General features: G+C 47.3%; 10 protein-coding genes across 10 annotated transcripts; 5 read left to right on the forward strand and 5 right to left on the reverse strand.

Moving 5' to 3' along the window:
- Positions 1 to 16: 16 nt before the first annotated feature.
- Positions 17 to 1,347, forward strand: TREMEDRAFT_59035 (uncharacterized protein; the record flags this gene model as incomplete). Its single annotated transcript, XM_007001423.1, has 9 exons — positions 17 to 68; positions 181 to 285; positions 333 to 398; positions 451 to 463; positions 560 to 606; positions 650 to 807; positions 850 to 957; positions 1,000 to 1,206; positions 1,261 to 1,347. The coding sequence occupies 9 exons, from the start codon at positions 17 to 19 to the stop codon at positions 1,345 to 1,347; spliced, it is 843 nt and encodes a 280-aa protein (XP_007001485.1).
- A 356-nt stretch (positions 1,348 to 1,703) lies between these two features.
- On the reverse strand, positions 1,704 to 7,587 carry TREMEDRAFT_42049 (uncharacterized protein; the record flags this gene model as incomplete). The annotated part of the gene is made up of 13 exons (XM_007000925.1): positions 1,704 to 1,905; positions 2,072 to 2,238; positions 2,385 to 2,518; positions 2,688 to 2,954; positions 3,102 to 3,256; positions 3,439 to 3,681; positions 3,730 to 3,835; positions 3,880 to 3,980; positions 4,027 to 5,904; positions 5,946 to 6,023; positions 6,066 to 6,241; positions 6,293 to 7,274; positions 7,324 to 7,587. 13 exons carry the CDS (start codon positions 7,585 to 7,587, stop codon positions 1,750 to 1,752), a joined length of 4,707 nt encoding a protein of 1,568 aa, XP_007000987.1. The 3' UTR covers positions 1,704 to 1,749.
- Positions 7,588 to 7,773: 186 nt separating this feature from the next.
- On the forward strand, positions 7,774 to 8,821 carry TREMEDRAFT_59037 (uncharacterized protein; the record flags this gene model as incomplete). The annotated part of the gene is made up of 2 exons (XM_007001424.1): positions 7,774 to 7,972; positions 8,019 to 8,821. The coding sequence occupies 2 exons, from the start codon at positions 7,774 to 7,776 to the stop codon at positions 8,819 to 8,821; spliced, it is 1,002 nt and encodes a 333-aa protein (XP_007001486.1).
- Positions 8,822 to 9,038: 217 nt separating this feature from the next.
- Positions 9,039 to 9,609, forward strand: TREMEDRAFT_56061 (uncharacterized protein). Its single transcript, XM_007001007.1, has one exon. The coding sequence runs from the start codon at positions 9,132 to 9,134 to the stop codon at positions 9,435 to 9,437; it is 306 nt and encodes a 101-aa protein (XP_007001069.1). The 5' UTR covers positions 9,039 to 9,131; the 3' UTR covers positions 9,438 to 9,609.
- A 654-nt stretch (positions 9,610 to 10,263) lies between these two features.
- TREMEDRAFT_42051 (uncharacterized protein) lies at positions 10,264 to 11,475 on the reverse strand. The gene is made up of 4 exons (XM_007000926.1): positions 11,347 to 11,475; positions 10,994 to 11,295; positions 10,687 to 10,939; positions 10,264 to 10,609 (listed from the first exon to the last, which is right to left on the reverse strand). Exons 1-4 carry the CDS (start codon positions 11,445 to 11,447, stop codon positions 10,324 to 10,326), a joined length of 942 nt encoding a protein of 313 aa, XP_007000988.1. The 5' UTR covers positions 11,448 to 11,475; the 3' UTR covers positions 10,264 to 10,323.
- A 182-nt stretch (positions 11,476 to 11,657) lies between these two features.
- Positions 11,658 to 13,077, forward strand: TREMEDRAFT_26937 (uncharacterized protein; the record flags this gene model as incomplete). Its single annotated transcript, XM_007000750.1, has 5 exons — positions 11,658 to 11,783; positions 11,947 to 12,279; positions 12,394 to 12,486; positions 12,532 to 12,679; positions 12,725 to 13,077. 5 exons carry the CDS (start codon positions 11,658 to 11,660, stop codon positions 13,075 to 13,077), a joined length of 1,053 nt encoding a protein of 350 aa, XP_007000812.1.
- A 119-nt stretch (positions 13,078 to 13,196) lies between these two features.
- TREMEDRAFT_59040 (uncharacterized protein) lies at positions 13,197 to 14,550 on the reverse strand (the record flags this gene model as incomplete). Its single annotated transcript, XM_007001425.1, has 2 exons — positions 13,197 to 13,382; positions 13,564 to 14,550. The coding sequence occupies 2 exons, from the start codon at positions 14,548 to 14,550 to the stop codon at positions 13,197 to 13,199; spliced, it is 1,173 nt and encodes a 390-aa protein (XP_007001487.1).
- A 241-nt stretch (positions 14,551 to 14,791) lies between these two features.
- On the reverse strand, positions 14,792 to 17,249 carry TREMEDRAFT_56063 (uncharacterized protein). Its single transcript, XM_007001008.1, has 6 exons — positions 16,992 to 17,249; positions 16,576 to 16,796; positions 16,139 to 16,282; positions 15,502 to 15,959; positions 15,128 to 15,342; positions 14,792 to 14,976 (listed from the first exon to the last, which is right to left on the reverse strand). Exons 1-6 carry the CDS (start codon positions 16,992 to 16,994, stop codon positions 14,848 to 14,850), a joined length of 1,170 nt encoding a protein of 389 aa, XP_007001070.1. The 5' UTR covers positions 16,995 to 17,249; the 3' UTR covers positions 14,792 to 14,847.
- Positions 17,250 to 17,383: 134 nt separating this feature from the next.
- On the reverse strand, positions 17,384 to 19,227 carry TREMEDRAFT_70844 (uncharacterized protein). Its single transcript, XM_007001987.1, has 9 exons — positions 19,069 to 19,227; positions 18,991 to 19,022; positions 18,520 to 18,803; positions 18,448 to 18,469; positions 18,166 to 18,324; positions 17,936 to 18,011; positions 17,683 to 17,861; positions 17,548 to 17,623; positions 17,384 to 17,500 (listed from the first exon to the last, which is right to left on the reverse strand). Exons 1-9 carry the CDS (start codon positions 19,145 to 19,147, stop codon positions 17,496 to 17,498), a joined length of 912 nt encoding a protein of 303 aa, XP_007002049.1. The 5' UTR covers positions 19,148 to 19,227; the 3' UTR covers positions 17,384 to 17,495.
- A 158-nt stretch (positions 19,228 to 19,385) lies between these two features.
- On the forward strand, positions 19,386 to 20,984 carry TREMEDRAFT_67113 (uncharacterized protein; the record flags this gene model as incomplete). Its single annotated transcript, XM_007001859.1, has 5 exons — positions 19,386 to 19,412; positions 19,457 to 19,547; positions 19,766 to 19,928; positions 20,115 to 20,259; positions 20,979 to 20,984. The coding sequence occupies 5 exons, from the start codon at positions 19,386 to 19,388 to the stop codon at positions 20,982 to 20,984; spliced, it is 432 nt and encodes a 143-aa protein (XP_007001921.1).
- Positions 20,985 to 21,384: the final 400 nt, after the last annotated feature.

Below are 21,384 nucleotides of genomic sequence, written 5' to 3' on the forward strand. Positions count from 1 at the left end.
CAGATCTCATAACATTATGCCAGCTTACAGATTAGAAGTAGCTAGTAGCAACAGAGCACAGTGTAATGGTAAGTTTACGACCAATCTCGTCCGTCTCCTTTTCCCTTCGGCCCCCTCCTCTCTCCTTCTTAAGGACATGCAGACGAATACGATACAGAAGGGCATATGGCTGACCATCAGGTGGCAAACCATGCAAGGGGACAAAAATTGAGAAAGGCTCTTTGCGTCTGGGCACATGGGTAACATTCCAAGAACGAGGTACTTTCAAATGGCGTCATTGGGGTTGTCAGTATCCTCACCATTATCCACTTCTTTGAGAGGCTGACGAGGAGGTACGACACCTGCTGTTCTCAGTAACATTCATGGACAATTCGAAGAAGCAACAGAGATAGATGGGTGTGAGTGATTTCTGTCTCTCTCATCCCTCTCTTCCCGATGCTGACGGACTAGTTGATGAACTATCGTGAGTTCTCATGTAGCTATTGACACAGAGTGATAAAATCATACCACGTCTCCATGAAGTATGATGTTTCAAAAGATGGATTGAGCTCATGAGCAGTCCAGATTACCAGGAAAAAGTTGTCAAAGCCTTCAAAGACGGTCATGGTTAGCTTCAATTTCGTCTGTCTCATTCCAGCTGACCAATCAGTGGCGGAAGAAGATATTCCGGAAAGTGCAAAGGTCCCAAATGGGGGTGATGGTGAAGACGGCGATATACCATCTTCCAGTCCCGTGAAAAAGAAAACGCCCAAAAAGACCCCCAAAGATAAAGAAGAGGTTGACGTAGACGGCTCTAAGTCTACAAAAGTCAGTCAAAGCATCACTCTGCCATCTTCCGCTGATGAGTAGACGACGGCAAAGGCTAGGGCAAGTAAGAAAGAGGAAGCGGAGACATTTACTGGTAGTGCGGGTGATGATGATGATGTTCCTAAGAAAACCAGACCCAAAGCTCCTAAAGTCTGTCTCTGAGAGAAAGCAATCTCAAAAGCTGATGTTTAGGGGAAAAAGTCAAAGTCAGAACCTGAACCTGAATCAAGTGACGAAGAGGAGGAGAAACCTAAGAAAGAGAGTCAGAAAGAAAAGGGCAAGAAGGGAAAAATAATCGAAGATGAAGAAGAGGAAGAGGAGAAACCTAAGAGTAAGGGGAAATCGACAAGTAAAAGAGGAAAAAATATCAAAGATGAAGACGAAGATGAAGATGTCAAGGTATGTTCAGTTTCTCTCCGAGCATATCGATAGATTGAAAGACTGACGAATCAGCCTGCTAGTAAAAAGGCGAAATTGTCCAGTAAACCCACTAAGAAAGCCAAGAAGGCCAAGGAGGAGTCGGAGGATGAGGATGAGTGAAAGTGAAGATCAAGTTTGGTTTGGAATGAGGAGTTTTTTTCATTTGGGAAAAAGTTGCTATTACCTCTGAAGTATTTAGTTTCACGAAATATGTACAATCTGGCCTGCTATATCAACATCATGTCAAGTAATCAGTGCACTTACACCCCCTTATACGTGGGACTTTGTTGTACGAGTACTAGTACTCCACGGGTACCCCTCAGAAACTTTCTCGTCCTGAATAGTGCTGAAGACTGGCTCTATCGCATCAACGCCAAGCCAGTGAGGGAGACGATCGCGAGATCAACAAACAAGAGGGGTATAATCGTATGACGAGCACCGATTGACAGCTGATACTCTGATGACCAGTCACTCAGCGAACGCTAATACTGCATGCATATATCTAAGTATAATGAAAAACATCTATTTACCTCCCAATCCCGCTTCGTTGACAAGAGAGTAAAACACCGAATTGGGGTTCTCGAGTAATTTCTCTGGTGTGTCGTATTCGGAAACTCGACCTTCAGACATGACCAAAACTTTATCACTATCCATGATGGTGTTGATCCTATGGGCGATCTGACGGTAAGTTGACATTCCCCCCATCACAAAATCCCAAAAGAAGTGTGAGCAATCTCGTCAAATGGGTCATGTCATACGTGGAAAGAAAGTGTACATGTGAGAGGAAGAAGGACGACAGAGATTCAGAGGGTATGTTAGAGGAGGGTTGAAAGATATGACTGACAGTGATAGTTGTGACACCTTTGAAATCGGGACCTCTGAGAATTTGTTGGACAGCTTCATCAGTTTCTAAATCGATAGAACTCGTAGCTTCGTCCAATACTAAGATCTTTGTGCGTCGTAGTAATGCCCTAGCGAAACATATCAATTGACGTTGACCTGAACTCAAGTCTGTATGTCAGGCCATGTCTACTTACTTTTATCTCCCCTAACCCGTCGTTGGGTCGTGAGTCGCATATGATGGGCAGTGGATTATGGGGAGAGTAGAGTCAAGGATCGCCGAAGAATAAGGCGGAACAGAGGGAGACTATACTCACTACCGCCACCTTCTGTCACCTCAGCATCGAGAGTACCACCCATCTTGGTCATCACGTGCTCTTTGAGATAAGCCTGGGAGAGGGCTTGCCAGACATCTGCGTCGGAGTAAGTGTTGGTAGGGTCGATATTGGTCCTGTATATCAGTATCAAGTTGGATGCTGTAACGCATCAAAAAATACAGAGTCAAGCGACGAGAGAGCAGGGAATGTGAGATGGAGGCGGGACAAAGAGAGAGGGAATCAGGAGAAGACATGGAGGGGACAAGAGCAAATGAAGAAGGGAGAGGTGGCAAGACTACCAACCTGATGGAACCCTCGAACAACTGGGGATCTTGGGGAATGATCGAAATGATACTTCTCAAATCTCTCAAACCAATAGTAGAGATATCCACTCCATCGATCAAAATTCTCCCTTTGGTAGCTTCCAATATCCTGAACAGTCCCAATGTCAAGGAACTTTTACCGGCACCGGTCCGACCCACAACTCCTACTCGCTCACCACCATCTATCTTGACGCTGACTTCACGCAGACAGAGGTCGAGTTCAGGTCGATAGCGCATACAGAATTTTCTGCGGGTCAGTACGAAGTCTCATACTTATGAGCCATGACAGAAGGGACGAGAGTGTGAAGGTGTCACTGTCAAGCGCTCCAAGAACGACTGAAGAAAGGGGAGAACGGCGGAGAAAAGGAGGAGAGCTGAAGAGAACTCGACATACTCAAACTCGATCGACCCATGTTCTGGCCAAGATGCAGGAGGCTTCTTATCGGGTATCTCGGCAGGAGCTTCAGATGGCAGATCGGCGTAAGACAGCACACGTTCGACTGATACGATGTTCTGTTCCACTTCCGATGCACTACGCACGAGCCAATTCTGTTTGTCAGTTCAGGTCATCTACCCGTGATATATCTGTCCGAGGATTCCCTGTGTCGTGGAGGTGGTCAGCTGCAAAGAGCCGAAGGAAGAAACTTGTCAATATACAGTAGGGATTGTCGATATTGCATGCAGTGGAAGGACAGAGAAGAAGACCAAGCATGGCATGCAGAAACACGCACCAAAACACCAGTGACTGAAATAGTATAAGTCATCATCAACCCCACTAAACCAGCATCGACGCTGTTGGACACTGTGAGCGCAGTGACGGACACCACAGCGGTAGAAAACATCAAACAGGTTCCTAAGAATTCCAGTCGGACAGCCAGCCAACGGTTGATAGTCATGGCTGGCATGTAACATGCCATATTTCGGTCGATACGAGCTTCGTTATTCGCAATGAACCGACGAGATTGTCCGAATCCCTACATCAAGTCAGTCATTTGATTCGGATATAACCGACAGGAACTCACGCGGATGACTGGAAGACCAGCAAGTGTTTCACCGAAGAATGAAAAGATGGGAGAACGAGAGATGGCATCCAATCGCTTCAATTCTCGAGATGTCGCGAGGTAGTAGCTTTACATTAGTAAGACTGGCATAGTAGGATGATGAAGATTTACCTCATGACCATACGATAGATGTATCCTAGAGGAATGAAGACCAGTAATACGGCAGGTCCTCCAATCGCCAGCACTACCATTGTACCTAGCACAACCACAATCTGTCTGTTCAGCTATCCGCGTCAACGTGTTGAGAGAAGTGCTCACCGTACGAACGAAAGAACCAATAGCTTGTTGAAGAACTTCATCAATGACGAAGATATCTCTTGAGAATAGATTGAGAATTCGACCGGTGGGTGTCAACTCGAAGAAACTAAGTGGACTCTTCATGAGGGCTGCAAAACTATCATCATGCAATTTCTTACTACTCCTCAAAGCGCAAAGAAGTTTCAATAGAGCCATACTTCCCACACTGAGAAGAGCGGATGTTATCCCAGCTACACCATATGCTGTGAGGTACAAACTGATCTGAGTTGAAGTTCCTGCTTTGGAGTTTTGTCGTGCCCAGAATCGTAAGACGTAATTTGAGATGATACTTGATGCTTGACCGACAGCCATGAAAGTTAAAAACAAGACAACGCCGGTGCCGGATGCAGCGGAAATGTATTTTTTATACACTTCCCTTTTGACAGTCCCTTTTTCTGAATGTTCTTTCGGTTTCGCGCTCTCCCTCAGATCACGCAGAGCGTCACGTTTGGCTTGGCGAAGAGAAACGGAGGAAGCACGTCGCATGGTCGCTGTGCTCAGACGTCTGATCTGGTTATGTTTTTCGAGGGAATCATCTTCACTTTCGATAGCATCTTCATCTTCCGGAATGTTCTCCGTGATCGTGGGACTGGAGGCTCCACTGTCGTCATCTTCACTTTTGGCCGTTTGTTTCCCGAGACCAGTGATGAGTTTGTAGAATTCCGATGACGAGTTGGACATGGCATCGTCGTAAGTCCCACGCTCGAGGATAATCCCACGCCGTAGCATGATTATTTGGTCTGTTTGAGGTAGAAAATTGACAGCGTTGGTGCAGAAGATACGAGCTTTATTCTTCAATAAACCATGAGGACCGATAACCTTGTCGAAGATATGACGGCCGACATGTGCGTCCACTGCGCTGAGAGGATCATCAAGTAAATAGATATCCGCCCTGGCGTAACATGCTCGCGCGAGAGCAATTCGTGCTTTTTGACCGCCAGACAGGGATACACCCTTTTCACCGACTTCCGTCATGTGTCCTTGAGGTAAGACGGCGAGATCTGATCGAAGAGCGCATGCGTCGAGGACTTGATCGTAGAAAACGGGATCAAAACGATGCCCGAAGACAATGTTGTCTTTGACAGTAGCGCTGAGGATCCAAGATGTTTGACTGAAATAGGCGACGTCACCTCGGATGGTCACACGTCCGTCGGATCTGGTCATTTCACCTAGAAGAGCGGAGAGTAGACTTGACTTGCCATCCCCTACTCGACCGATGACGGCTAGCAATTCACCTTTCTGGACGGTCAGGTCAATGTCTTGCAAGATTGATTCGGGAGAGTCCTTGAGCCACCTAAATTCTCCTCCTTTGATAGTGACAACCACATCACCGGTCTTTGGTTCGCCTTGAGGGTCCAGGTCTGGCGATATGACTTCCCGCGCGGTAGGATCAAGCTCTTCGCCTGCCAAAAAGTCCTCCAATCGAGCAACAGAAACGACAGCTTCGATGATACTGTTGATGATGTTGGAGAAGACGGACATGGGGAAACTCAGAAGTTGAAAGAGTGAGATAGCCGGGAAGATGATTTCACTTGTCAATGCCCTCGAACTAGTGGCTACGAAAGTCGCAAATGTCGCAAAAGCCACGAGGAAAGGAACGGCGACCCAAAAGAAATTGCTCATCGATTGAACGATACCGATCCGTCGGAGCATGCGAAGTTCGTGATTGTTACGAGCATCAAGTACTTTCTCGGAGAAAGCCTTCTCCCAGCCGTATAGCTTGATGGACTTGATGTTGTTCAGGATCTCGTTCATGGCTCTGGTTCGGACATCCTTGGTCTTCATGAGTTGCCGCTGGAGCTTTTTGCTGTATTTGGCGATCATGGTGTTGATGGGGAGCTGGCCATCAGCATCGCCACTTTCGGTACCCAAGGACTCACCGAAATGACCATGACTGCTACGCCCATGAAGGCTTGCCATCCAACAAGCTGATACAGAGAAACGAAGGCGAGGATAATCTGTCGAGTCAGCTCATATCCTACTTGTGAACATCGACTCACCTGGAAAGGTCCCGACCAAGCAATATGCCCATATTGAGCGAGATCGGCAATTCTGACCGCGTCGACGCTTTGTAAATTGACGATATCACCAGTTGTTCTGCCTGTCTTTTCTCCGTTGCTCAATACAAGAGCCTTGCAGTAGATCAGAGTTACTAGACCACCCTTGACCCGCATGGCTGTCTAATTAGCAAAATTCGGCATTGGGTGGTAAACCTTCGGTCACTCACTAGTGGCAAAGCATCGATCAAAGTATTGGTGAAGAGCGGAGGTGGCGATACAAGCAGAGATGAACATCAAAAGGGTGATCGCATAGCCTGCAATCGGTGGCATAGGGTGATCTGTACCCCAGCTTGACACGTAATTTAGCAGTAACCTGAGTAGCTGTGGTTGAAGGAAGTTCAAGCAGTCGTACAGAGCTTTGAGCATACCCGCGACTAGGTACGGCCCACCATATGCCTTCGCTATGGCAACCTTGAGAGACGGCTTGGATTTCTTGTGCTGTCGGACGAGTTCGAGTTGACGACTCCAGGTCGCTTGAAGACGTTCGGACAATGCCTCGGCTGAGTCATTTGGCGGAAGAGACCACATGTCCTCTTCGCCGAGGAATTTTCGAGTACCCAGTGAAAGCATGGGAGTGAGCCAGGAGAATGTGAGTCTTTCGTAGAAATTAGCGGTGAGTACGGGACATTCCATATCGCCATCTTCGTTCTTCCCGGACACAGAACCAGCGCCGTTGAGTGCATCGACACCGTCCAGAGCTTCGTCTTCCGAATCAGAGTCGTCCAGCTGAATCTTCCCTTCTTTGCTCCATGGCTTCGTCCATCGGAATCTCTTCCAACGCTTCTCAGGCGAATAGAGCTCCAAAAAGAACGCTGCCAGACCATAAACTCCACTTATGAGCCACAGAATCTCTCGGGCAAGGACAAGTCTTCCAGGAGTGGAATGTGAGAGTTCTCGGGAGAAGTCCCCGGTGATAATCATTGTTCGGATCCGGACGGCTGATAGAAGGATGTAGATGGGCCAGAAGAGGAGAATGAGTGTAGAAGAGGTACGGGAAGTATGATGATTGAGCCAGGTAAGGCGAAGGAAGACGAGGAGGACAAGGAGGTAGAGGCCGTAGTGAAGACTGGACAGGGGAGTCGATTTGACTGAGAGAAGTGATAGTGACAAGGAACTGATAGCTAAGATACCAGAGAAACCGACAAGGTACTGGACGGACATCAGCTTCTGTATCTGCAAATCATGTATAAGGACTGACCATTTTTATCCGACATAACCTCTCACTCCCTCTGCCTCTCGTGTGCCACTGCAAGGCTTGTCTCTTCAACCTAGCCCGGATACTCCACAATTGCGCAAGACCGAAGGAAATCGCCAGAGCTAGAGGGACGGGGAGAAGGAAGGCATGTTCGAAGCACTGGGTGAAATCGAGGTCACGGTGTTTTGAGATGAAGTGGATCGGCCAAGAACAGTGTGCGACGCTGGGTCCAGCGACCGATGCGACGAAGGGGTATTGCGAGCTCATACTGATGACCTCTGAGCTACACCACTGACGATGGTGACAAAAATCGGCCAGTCCTCAGGAGGTTTTTACCTTTTGAACGATCAGGATAGGGTGGGTGAATAAGGTGGAGGAAAGGGGCGAAAGAAGTGGAGGGTGGAAGGTTTCTATTCTTGCTCAGCCGATCTGGGAATTTGATGCAAAGCGGCGATGACCGATGGAGTCTCATTCGCCGTTCGGGCCCCCGAAGATCAGGTCCGGCCACCGCGTCGCCGTATCGCCGAGTTGAAAAAATCGTCCACACGCGACTGGTTTTCACTTCGCGACGAGACATTACGACCTTTCAACTGCTCACATTACTACTCAACTCGCCACAAAATGACAGCAGAAACTTTGTATCACGTCATGCGTAAGTATGATCCTGTCAAGTCAGAAGTGACTTGGCTGATATACAGGTCGAACGACTGATCATCACATATATGATGGTGACAGTAATGTAGAGATCCGTTCCATATGGCGCACGTACGAGGAGGCGAGAGAGGCCGCCGAACGAGATTTGTTAGATGAGTGGAGCGAGGATTTCTTCGTAGAATATGAGGTGAACGAAGATGAATATGACGATTTCATGATTCAGGCGGTTTGTCCAGAGGGGGAGGAAATGGAGGTTTACGTCGAAAAGCATTCGGTATCTTCGAAGACTTCAGCTACCGATAATGGTTCCGGCACCCTCACAAAACCCACTATGAACTCAAACGACCTTCTCAAATCCTCGGAGAATCCTGACAAAGTCTATGTCATATTATCCGGGGAAGACGGCGCGCGTCTTACCGATTTCGACAATCAAATCGTGTACGCTTCATTACTCGAAGCCAACCGCGAAGCTCAGAAAGTGTTGAAACACCTTATAGAAAATTATCAACCAGAGTGGTATATGGAGGATGATGGGAGAGAACTTGGTGAACCGGATATTGAGGAGAAAAACAAAGATTCAGATAGTGAATTTTACTATGGCAAGGCACAGTTTCAGGAGGAAGGGGATATGGTGGAGGTAGTTGTCAAAGCGGCGGAGATGCGATGGGGAGGAGGCGGACCGGACGATAATGAAGCCGGAAAAGAAGAAGCCGGGATGGAAGTAGTAGGAAAGAAGGTCGTAGAGAAGAAGAAGGAAACCGTTATAGGTCAGAAAAGGGGTCCGGTGAAGGCAATAATAGCTGGAAAGGGGAAAGGTCAAGGGAAGAAACGTAAGACATCTACTTGAGCCGTTGATCACTATTGTGGGCTTTAGAACAAACGTTGAACGATTGTGATCAGAATCATAGCCTGTACTGTATATAGAAAAAGCTACAATTTATCATTCAAAAATGCAAACTTACGTCATAGACTCTTGAAACCCAGTCGTACGCCCTGTACTGTACACACATCCGGTCGCTATGGACGCATCATCATCTTGTCGTTTTCTTCACATTCCTTATCCTCACATGCGCTCTCACCCGCACATCAAATTAGATATTTGTATTTGCCAGTCTCCCACAATCAGTTCATACATTTGTTTGTGACCAATTTCAATCATGCAACATTCTGACCAAACCGAAGACATACGTAATACGCTCTATCACCTACTCGACAATCTCGGACCTTTTTCCACACTCTGTCCATCATCTGTCGCTCGTCAAATGCACAAACAAGATCCCGTGGGATATCCCGATTGGAGAGTTCTGATGGATTCTGTACGAGATGTGGTTTGGGACGAGGTGCAACGAGGTCATGTCGAGGTGACACAAGGTGGGACGGTGAGAACTTGGGATGAGAAGGAGAAGATTAAAGGACCTATACGTGTAAGAAAACCTATGAAGACGACTCAAGAAAGTGGATGATGCCTTGGGACTTGTTACGAGAGAATCAACGTGCATGTCAAACGACAACTTTTGGAGAAAGAGAAACATATGGAGTGATTGGAGGAAAGGAAGACTTTTGAAACGAGTAAAATTTAAAGAAGGCATCATGAGTCAAAAGAAAGGGTGAAAGGAAATGCATATGGTGTGTATCATATACATTGACGTGACATGTCGCAACTGAAAGCGTGTACGACCTGCACCAAAAGGAACGATTTAGGTGGGAAGGAGATTGAAGCTATGTATGACCGTAAGGCTTAGGTGACGTGGGTGGGGGTTGAGAGGTTGGAAGATCTATCGAAAGTCGTGATATCTTGACGTGATTTGTGTGGGTGGGATGACTGAATGAAAGCAGAGGGATAATAATAGATGACAATGATCAGGCAGTCGCGGTGGGCACTGGAGCTGGAGGAAGAGCAACACTTGTCGCTCCTGGTGCGGCAGTGGGTGGATCCTCAGGGTCGACTCCCCTTGCCCACTCCAGAGGTTTCACCGCCGAGTCGAGAGGTATAGCTTGAAGAGTGCAAATAATCTGGTCGTCGTCCGAGGATGTCGTTGGAGTGGGTTGGGCCACTGAATGTGCCGTAGCGACCAGCAAGGTGGTGGGACATGGGCCAGGGATGGGTGAAGGAAAAGGCTGTACAACGACTTGAGCTGGGAGAATTACCATGGTTGATGAGTTGTGAGTATGTAGTATGTCAGTGACGAGTGGTGGCGAGTATGTTGTGATAAGAGAGTACTGTGAAAAGATGATGAAGACGGCTGAAATGGATAAGCAAGCGGGTGTGACACGTAAGGTCAGCTGATGAAAGGACGACCTGATGTGAAGCACCATGCATCAGAAAGGACCTGACACACGAAACGCCATCTAATCTTCGTCCTCTTCCTCTTCTTCCTCGTCCTCTTCCTCCTCCGCATCCGCCCTGCCTGCCTTGTAAGCAGCAATCTTCTCCTCGACACGTTCTCTGCGTTGCTCGCGGTTGAGCTTGCTTGATCGGAGTTTTCTCGATTCGGTTTTCCACTTGGCAGTGTCTTTCTCGGTGGGTTTGAAGCTTGGGTCTTCACGGATAGCGGCGTAGGCAGAAGTGTACATTTCTTCGATGTCGGCGGAAGAGATGTCTGAGGCGAGGTAGGTTGCGAATTGTTTCTTGAAACTGAGTCGTCAGTCGCAAGTCTCGCACTTGTGCAGATGGTGAGAAGTCAGAAGGAAGCGACAGAATGTTCCACTCACCGCTCATCGTCTTCCTCCTCGAGAGACTCCATGTACTCAGCTACATGTCCACCGACAATGTACTTTTGCAACACCTCAGCATCAAGAGTTTTGGTTTCAGGATCGAAACCTGGGAAACGTCTGTCGCTGTGGGGGATGAAGATACCTCCGTCGGAAGCACCCTTCATAGCGCCGAAGATACGACTACCAGTGGAAGTCCTTCGAAGACCGACATCGAGATAACATTTGAAAGGTCTAGGTTCGTCATCGCCAACTGTTTTCATCAGCTCATATCTAAATGCATTAAGTACAGTAGACGAGGACATACGAGGTTCGGTGAGTTGAAGCTCTCCAGTGGGTTCGGTGACACCTTCGTATTTATCCGCAAGACCAAGTTTTGTCAAAGCCCGACGAGCGCAAAGAAGACCAGTGGCATAGGCAGCAGTCCAATTTGTCAAACCGTGTTCAATGCCGTACCTAGGAAGCTCTTTCGAAGAAGCGTGACAGAGAACAAAGTCGCCTTGAAGTTTGGCGTAAACGACTTGGCAGATAACTTGTCGGTTGGTGATACGTACTACGAGTCTGTATTTGTGAGACTCGTAGCGGTTCTTGGCCTGAGTGACAAGACGACTTTTATATTAGCTCTAGACTTTTGGTATATCAGGTCAAGAGAGAACTTACCGACGAGCATAGTAGTCAGTCTTACCCTCACGTCGACGACGGGGTTTGACTTGGTACCTAGAGAAGTACGCGCTGCTCTTTTGAACCTTGACGAAAGGCATTTTGGGTGTGAAGTATGGATGTGGTCCTAAGCAGGGCAAAAGGGGAAGGCGGAACAAGGATGATCATCGGCGTTAAGACATTCTGTGGCGAAGTTGTTAACGCCGATATCGTCGTGCTGGCTCCGATCGCCGACGTTCTCCACGTCACCGGCCGACGGATTACATGAGCTTTTCATGCTTACTTGTATCTTCTCTCTGATTAACATAACCATGTGGAAAACTCTTCTGTTGTTGGCGTCGGTTGTACCTCCAGCTCTGGCTGGTATGTACGCGGAGCCAGTGGTACATCTGGATGCTAAGACTTTCAAGAAAGCCATGGCGACGGAACATGCTTCTGTGAGTTTCCCTACGTCCAATCTTCAATCTTGACTTTACTCCCTATCGCAGACAATCTCGTATCTGAGCTCCATAAGATTCCGCTTATGCTGTTACTCTTTAAGCGTTTAGATTTAAGTTTAGATCATTCATGCGTGTGGAATATACAGTCAGCTGACATCAGATGGTGGCCTTTGTAGCTCCTTGGTGTGGTCACTGTCGAAATCTAGGACCAGAATATACATCCGCCGCTCAATCCCTTTCCCCGCTCATCCCCTTCTACGCAATCGACTGCGACGATGATCTGAACAAACCCCTCTGTGCGGAATATGGTATTCAGGGGTTCCCAACTATCAAAGCTTTTCCTAGAGCTGGTAAAGGTGCTGCGAGGGATTACACTGGGGAGAGAAAGAAAGGGGCGTTGATAGAGTATGCCAAGGGATTAGTCCCGGACCGAGTGAAGAAATTACGAGCTGAAGGATCTCTGGACCAAGTCATTGGAGGATTTCTACGGGAGGTGAGTTATGTGACCTTTCTTTACTTTTTCAACACTCCCATATTCTCTTCTCCTTTGAGAAAATATTGCTTGGCGAGGAGATACATGAAAGATGAACAAAGCTGAGGCGCGCAGAAATCTGACATTCCACATGCTCTCCTAGTCCATCCCTCCACACCCAGCATACCATTCCTCTGGAAAGTCCTAGGTCATCGTTTCTCCTCCAAAGTGAGTCGTCTATCTTGTCAACTTACTCTGCTGACGTATGGAAAGATTCATATGGGTTATATCAAAGATACTCCATCACATGAGGTTCTCTCCCTCTTGGGATTATACGATCCCAAGGAAACCACGCGTGATGGAGCTAGAACCATCATCTTCTCTCCCGGTGCGTCCCTCTCAGATGGGCAGGAGTATGATGGTAAGTGTTCCAAAATCCAAACACAGGTCGGAGACTGATATATAGGTGTGTTGAAATTCAACGGATTACTGGAATGGCTACAATCTCATCTGGACGGTACAGCCTCTACTAAAAAGACATCTCGAGTCAAGTCTGAAGAGGACGTTCCGGAATCAGATAAAGCGGGGGAGAAGCAGAAAGAGGTAAAGGCCGGTGATGCGGCTGAGGAGAGAAGAAAGAGGCTGGCAAAGCTTGAAGAAGCAGAAAAGCGGGATAAAGCCAGGAGAGAGAAAGCGAATAAAGTGAATGTGGCTGAACCTCCTTCACCCGAGTCTTCCCCGGATCCAGAGACGAGTCTGGAAGTTGAAGTAGAGACTGAGAAGGTGGACCCGACGGGACATGTTGGAGGGGAACTGTAATTGCCGATCATCAAAATGTGAATGTATTCCTTTGCTTAACATAAGATGTCCAGGCTGTGGGAAAGGAAACCAGTGAGTGGATGAGTTTATGTGTGAGAGAGAGGGAGCACTATGGTGCATTATGCATCTATATAACTTGCACCCCATACTTCCTCCAATCGCCATCGAGCTCGACCGGCAGGGGTGAATAAATTGACGCATGCACTAACTCTATCAAGGGGGATAAGTGCCCAATCTGAGTCGGCTTCTTCTCTTGGTACACGTCGAGGTGTGAGACGTTCAGGACTGAGGGGATCGTCTCGAAGCTATGATCAGCGATGGTTTCTCAGTCAGAATGACTAGGGAGTGTCAAATCCGATCTAAAGTTGACACCCACTAGTCTGCATGGAAGATGAATCTTTCAGGTTCATCTTGTAAAGTCCTGACGGGAGTGACGGAAGAATGGAGGGACAAACAGAAAGGCTATCAAAAGATAAATTCACTCACCCAAACTCTCACTTCACGTTCAGCACGAGGAACCACCCCACTTCCTCTACCTCTAACAGTAGCTAATAAGATCCAATCCCATCTTGGTCCAGTTTTTCCTTTAGGGGGATCAATAACATCTCCAAATTCATCTTCTCTCTGTCCTTTGCCTGTGCCTAATTTCAAACCCCAACTATTTGACCTACTCTTATCTTTCATAATATCCCGTTCTCTATGTCCAGGTCCAAATGTTCCCTGATTACCCTCACTATCATATTCATTCTCTTCTATCTGCCTCTCTTTCCATGTTATACGATCACTCTCTGGTGATTTCCATTCCATACCATCCGATTCATCTCCTGGTTCTTGGTTCCATCGTAAAGTGGGGAAAACAAGAACGGAAGAAGGATCCACACTTTCCGCTTTGTGAACCAAGAATGAATGTAATGATCTTAATGAATCTGGACAATCATCCGGAAGAGGTCGTATTGGTTTTTGAATGATATTTGGTAGAGTGGAAAGAGGATCGAATGTCGTTGTGCGACGTGATCTATATGAAGATGATGTAGGTTTTGTTGGATCTGAGCTTGAAGAGGGATATTTGGGAAGATGATTTAGTTGAGATGATGAAGATGGGGAGAGATACCAAGCTCTAGCTCGGACGATATCTCTTTCTTCTGTCTCGGAACTTTTATTCGGACCATTGGTCAATTGTTTCAGACCGGATTGTTGAGTGTATGGGTTTTTGGAAACTTCTGATGTGAATACAGAAGAATGAGAGGGATGGGCAGAGGGAGAAGAGTCATTCGTGCTTGTAGAGAGCTTCGGTTTCTCAGACGATCCACTACGGTGTCTGGGATCATCGTCGCCAGGTTCCAACTCTGAGTGCGCAGGGTGGGAATGCGGAGGGGAGGGAGGATCGACAGTAGGTGTAGGATGTAATGACCTGATTCTTACTCCTTCACGTGTGACGAGGGAGAGAAAGGGTCTGGAACGTAGAGCTCTCATGATGAATGATGAGATGGATGAGGAAAGTGAATATCTGATCTCTGATCTTTGAAACGATTCGATTTGTGAACATCTTTAGGCACCGACCGACCCAATTCTCTTGCTAGAGTGCTCTCTACCTAATTACACAGTTCTGCATCTGGCAATAAGTTACCTGTGTGCACCTAGTTGCTGTGCAGCATGCAGCAGGAAAGAAGAGTAAGTTACAGGTCAGGGGTACGTATGCAAGCATGAGTCTAGTCGAGGTGGTCATATGCACAATGCATGCTCTCGATCTCTTCATTCGATCATGACACCCTACAAACGTTCAACCACAATGGCACTCGCCGCTCCTCCACCATTGCAAATGGCCGCACAACCTTTCTGACCAGGTTTGAGGGCGTGAATAAGTGTGACGACGATTCTACTTCCAGAAGATCCGATAGGCTGTCATCAGCATCCAACCTTTTCTCGCTGCTGTGATACTTTCTGCTCTGAATCCACACCTTCGACGAGAGCCATTCCTACAAGGGGGACTAGTAGACCATATGAGGAGAAAATCTGGGCGAATTGAGAGTGACGTATCACATGAACTTACATGACCCAAAGCCACAGCACCACCCCTGACATTGACCTTGGATCTGTCCAAACCCAAAACCTTTTCGGCAGCACAAACGACGACTGAGAACGCTTCGTTGAATTCCCACAGGTCGATGTCGTCTTTACTTAGACCGGCCGCTTTGAGAGCTTTAGGAACTGCAAGAGTAGGAGCGGTAGGGAAGTCGATCGGTGCACAAGCGGCATCGGCGTAGCCTATCAATCAGCTCTACAACTTTCATTCTCACCTTGGATTGCATTCTGCAAGCGCCTACCAAAAGCCAATACCTGGAGTGCCACAAGGAATGTGAAAATGTTCACTTCAAATCACATCAAACGAAAGAGACGGACAGGGTTATAAGATGTGAAACTCACCCAAAATCCTAGCCATAGGTTTCAAACCCTCCTTCTCCACAGCCTCATCACTAGCCAACACCACGGCACTAGCTCCATCGTTCAACGAACTGCTGTTCGCAGGAGTGACAGTCCCATTCTCTTTCTTAAAAGCTCCTTTCAGAGATCTGAATTTCTCCCTGATCAGCTTTTTGTATTCCTCGTCCTCCTTGACCACAGTGTCACCTTTTTTACCCTTGATAGTGACAGGTGCTATCTCTGCATCGTATGCGCCTGCTGCCCAGGCCTCTTCGGCCCGTGTGTAGGTGGAAAGACAATGATCATCTTGTTCTTCCCTGGAGACGGAATGTTTCGAAGCTGTGTGTTCGGCACAGTTACCCATGAGGAACTGATTGTATACGTCCCACAGACCGTCGACCTCGAGTGAGTCTTTAGCTTGGAGGGTTCCGAATGCGGGATTCTTTCGAGGCACTAGGAAACTGTGTGTGAGCTGGAAGAAACCCCGCGTAATTCCTTTATAGCAGGTATGCTGCACATTTAAATGATGGGCGGTCTCATAGAGGATATCTGCTTGGGAGATCATTTCGCAGATATGGGAATGAGTCGCGAATCGATCAAGGAGTCTTCAGTATTCAAGATTTATAGAAACTTCACTCACGGAGCATTCGACATACTCTCCATACCGCCAGCAACCATGATGTCCGTAACGCCCAACTGTATGTTCTGCGCGGCCAACATGATGGCTTTCATTCCTGATGCACACACTTTATTTATGGTGGTAGCGTCCGTGCTCTCGGGTATACTGGACGTCAGCCGAAGTTACCATGACATTGGGGTCATTCGTCCTTGTTCTCCTTTACACTCATTTCAGAGCTCTGCCTGACCTCACACCAGAGTGCCTGTGGGGAAAGGTACAGAATTATATCCTTTCCCAGTGTGAAGGGCTATCATTACTCCTCGTAAGACCTCGAGAACTATAGACAAGACGCAGTCTCAATACAGGACTGACGCTGGATCCCGAGCGATAAAGAAAGAACCGGAAAGGGTAGTAATGGGACAAGTGATAGATGAGTAGATGGTATGACAAATACTGACCCAGCTCCAATTCCTACTTGTCTAGCAGGACTCTGCCCCACTCCTGCCTGTACCACATTACCCATATAAACCTCTCCCACTTTCTCAGGTGTCACGCCGGCCTTTTTCAAAGCATCTTTGACGGCCACGATGCCCAATTGAGGTGCGGTGAGGGAAGATAGTGAGCCGTTAAGACTTCCAATAGGCGTACGAGAGCCAGAGACGATGTAGACTTTATGGGACTATCGTCAGTTCGCATACTGTCTGTTTTAGACCAATCATCATAACTTCATCCGTAATTATCTCCGTGTCATGAACGACTCTCGGATACAATGGTCAATCCGCACGATCCGGGATTGAAGAAAGGAGAGAGCAAGAGGGATGACCAATAGGCGATGGGAGGGGATCGATTGGGAATAGTGAGGGGGATAACTCACCATGGTTCTTAGGTGTATATGAGGACCTCTAGGTGTACGTATGGAGTGAGAAAAGTTTGTGAGGAAAGTGGAATGTGGGGACATCGGGGTCGTACGATCCTTGAAGACGATTTCGTGCGAGGTCCGTTCGAGCGCTCGCCCGGTACCACGTGGCGAATGGGCCTGGCTTTGTGATTGCGGGCTAAGGTACTCTAAAAGGCTGCGTTCAGGTCGCTCTGAGCACCTTTGTGAATGGGTGGACTATGAACGAGAAAGGTGCAATGATCAATCAGATAGGTCAAGTATCAAGTAACAATGGATGATGAGAAAACACTGTCCGGTGAGTGGCCATGCCGGTAGAGCAAGACCGGGTGGAATGAAGTAAGGTACCTTTGACGGCATGTGAAAGTTTCAACCTTTAAATAACCGACAACCGGTTGATGCATGCAGATGGAGGGGTGATGTTTGCTGTATACTCTGATTCTATGTGAGACAGTCATTGGTCTGTAGGATTTATAGGATTTATTAGACTATTTGTCAGTGTCTGTCAACAAATAGCGAGGGGGTGAAAACCAACCGTATTTGCCAAAAAAGGGGATCAAGCTTTGTGCCAAAGTGTAAGAAAAGACCAATTTAGGTCCTACAACGAGGATCTGCCGAGTCAGTCACTTACTCGAGATCGATAAACATGGAAAGATGTGTGGAGACAGACCTTCGGTGTCAACCCTTTGAAGAAAGCTGAAAATCCCTCTTGTCGGATCATATCCTTGATTATCGTCATACCTGACACGTTGCTGGTAAAGTTTGCGTTCTGTATTCTCGTTTTGACCACATCGAGGGGAGCGGCCACGGTGATGGATGCTACGGCACCTGCTATGGACGCCACGAAGTCTAGTCTTTAGTAAAATATCATCAGATTTGTAGATTTCTATGAGCTGGAAGGGAGAGAAGAAAGGAAAACTCACTCTGACTCCAAGTGGCTGTAGAGTAATCGGACAGGTGAAAGAGGTAACCTTTGGTGACTGCTGAACCGCCGAATAGCTGTCAATTAGTACAAGCTCGCTGGCTAACCTGGCGCAGAAACTGGATGAAGGCTAAGAGAGCAAGTGGACTATGACCTCCTGCCAGTCGCGGCACACAACAGGGGAAGTTGGAAGGGAGAATTGGTGGAGAAGATTAGTACCAGTATACCCACGGCAAATGATCCAGGTGCATTTCTAGCCATCGTCCATCCCCATCCACGATACAGAGACCCCATGCCTTCCTCCGTTATCAACTTGACCAGTCCACGACCTCGTATAGCATCGGGGTTAGTCTGCATCTTGATCTTGAGTACATCTAAGGGTAATAAGACCTGTTGTCAGTATATTCAGTCCCTTTGGAGTCGCAGTCCATCCTTGCCACATGTCGTAAGTCGAAGTAAAGGGTTGAGGATCCACTACTTTGTCTAAATGTGAAGAAAGGTGAAATCACTCACAACCTCTCCTATTCCCGTCAAACTGTTCATAAGCATCTCTCTCATTAACAACAGGGAAAAATGATAACTCACCTACCGGCAGTAGCATGCATTAACATCCCCCCAGTCTTCTGTCCAAACGTATCCCTGAACCAGCCTCCTTGATTTTTATCGATCAGATCTCTAAACCAAGGCTGTCCACCAAACTTATATACCCTCTGAGCGATCTTGTATCCTGCGGCATAGCCCAGTCCGGGGAATAAGGAGAGAAATTTTCGATGAATGGGAGATTGGGCGGCAGATTTGAAAATGATGGAATTGAGTTCGGAAGCTGCGAAACGGGATCGATTGGTCATGAGTCTTTTTGCTACTGTATCCTGGACGATTATCAGCTTTTCATACGATTTAACATTGGTGAGATGGCTTTCACTTCCCCAAAACACGATGATGGGCAGACTTCGCACGGCGCAGCAAGTCCGATTCTGACGGAATCTGCAGGCTGCGACTCAATGAAAAGCGAGCTTGGAGAGAAATGGAGTATCAAATCACCTAGGGAAGACTTACCACAGGATGAAAGACGAGCAATTCGGCCACACCTCATTTCATCAGCTGTAACCACATTTAACGAACTAGTCACCTCACCTGAAGCTCCCGAGCCTAAGATCCTGGCGGCTCCCGAATCTCGTTTCCCGGAAAAGTTGGCATCGACCGGAGGGGACATTCTGTCTGTTCACCTATATGTTCCAATCAAGACGTAACGTCACCTCCTCGGAGTCAATCACAAGAGATGGTGCAAAATTGATGCTTCAGATGAACCTCGGGGTCGGGTGTGAGACTTACAGTAGAATTCTCAACATTAAGGAACGGGATAAATTCAATTAAATCGTGTCAAGAAATTCTCTATGCATTCTCGACTTCCCGGTTTCCTCACTGCACCAATCGTAAATTACTTCACAACCATGATAGGTCTTAAAGGTCGTTTAAATGTAAGATGCTCTTTTTCAGCGTAAAGGCAAAGCTTAACAAGTAGATCATAGATAATTCAGGGGGAATTATAGCTGAGTGTATCAATGTGTTAAAGGTTAAGACGAAACAACATTCGTCGGGTTTTGCGACTGTTGGTGAGTGTTTCCGTTCATCGACCAGGTCTTCTATGCACTTTTACAACCTATCTCTTAGCGTGAGCGTAAGCGTGACGTGTATCCACATGAAATGTATGAATGATCTCGAATCGAAATGATGGAGAACGGGATCATACCGGGTGGCGTCATGGGTTGAGGAGGAAAGAAATTTGATGTGAACATGTGAGAAGCTGGGATTGAGCTGACCATCTCCTCAGGCGACGAAATTGTCTGCGTCATCAATAAAGCTCGTCCTATTCCCCCCCAGAGCAGAATAGCAGCTTCATCAAATATACAAAAAGTACGGAAAGGGGATGTGAGGCGGGCAGTGGTGGTTCGGACTAGAAAAGCGGAAAGACGGCCTGATGGGAGATACATTTCGTGAGTTCTCATCTCATCTTTCGGTAACCTCATATTCTGGTGTCATCATCAATCGGACCGCTGGCCGCTGCTCAAGGTGGCGAATGTGATCCAAAATCTCACTCGCCACCACGTTGGTTCAACTTGCGAGTTGCGTCACCGCGTTCGATAAGTAAGGAGAACATGAGAACAACATATTAATGGTAGATTCGACGATACGGCTTGCGTGTTGCTCAATAACAAAGGTGAAATGATTGGGACTCGAGTCAATGGAGTGGTATCGAATGCTTTGAGAGATATACAAGGTCCTACTGGTGCTAGATGGTCTAAAGTGTTGAGTTTGGCACCTAAAGTGAGTAATTAGCAAGCACTGGTGTCGTTTTGACACGCTTCATTTCATCACTTTCATCTTGAACTCCCTCCTCTCCCTTCCCACTACACGGGTGGTATCTCACATCCGATAAGTTTCATTGAGACATCATCGCTCTTCTTCACGTCACTGTTTCCCTTACCCTGTCTCAGTCAATCTTCTTTGCAAACCTACTATGTGGTCGTTGGAAGTTTGACCAAGAGCAGATGATCACAATGAAGAAGCAAGCTGATAACATCAGGTTGTATAATCATGCGCTATGCTAAACAAAACTAATCATGTGTCACTATTTCAAAGCCTTCCACTACATCGACCCCGCTTTCGAAATCCCTGTAAGATCTTTCAGCCGACCTGCGTTCACGAGCAGTTGCAATGTCGCAAATGGAAGTTCCGACAATGTCTTGTGTGGGTCGTTGCTCGATATCACTCTTTCGAAGCTCTCGTCAGTCAAGCGGATCTCGTCCGTTGCATAGGTACGCTCATCCGTCCGGTCCCTTCTCGTCGGAGTTGACGATGACCCGGTTTTTCTTTCCTTAGCCCTTCTCAATCCGTTGAGCTTTGGTTGAGAAAGCCTCGAACTGACATTTTGTGCCGTACTGGCTGATCCAAATACTGATGCTGTTTCCCCGACCATTCCTTCTCCAATTGTCATACCGCCACCACCCTGGTCATCCCCTTCGACTCCGCTCACCGAATCATAGGTTTGAACAGTACTCAGTAGCGATTGATTTCCCTTCCCCTGACGTAAAGTACATCCTGACCCAGACGCAGACATACCATTCCATGACGTTTCATCCGATTTGACCCCGATCTTTCCGGCATCCATACCTCCACCGCTCAATGTCGACCCATCGACGCTTTCTTCCAGAAGAGGACACGCTCGAGAATTCCTCAAACGACGAGTTACGGGCAAGATCATCCAACGACTCGATTTACTAAAATACGACTCCAAGAGGTATTACGAAAGATTTTTCAGAAATACAAACAACGAGTCGGGTCGGGGGGAAAATATCTGGACAAGGCTGTGTGGAGTCGGTACTGAATATGAAAGGAGGTAACTCCAATTCTAAAATCGAATGAAAGGTTCAATGACGCTAGAAGGTCAAG

This window comes from Tremella mesenterica (assembly GCF_000271645.1).
Source record: "Tremella mesenterica DSM 1558 unplaced genomic scaffold TREMEscaffold_1, whole genome shotgun sequence".
Taxonomy (NCBI): domain Eukaryota; kingdom Fungi; phylum Basidiomycota; class Tremellomycetes; order Tremellales; family Tremellaceae; genus Tremella; species Tremella mesenterica.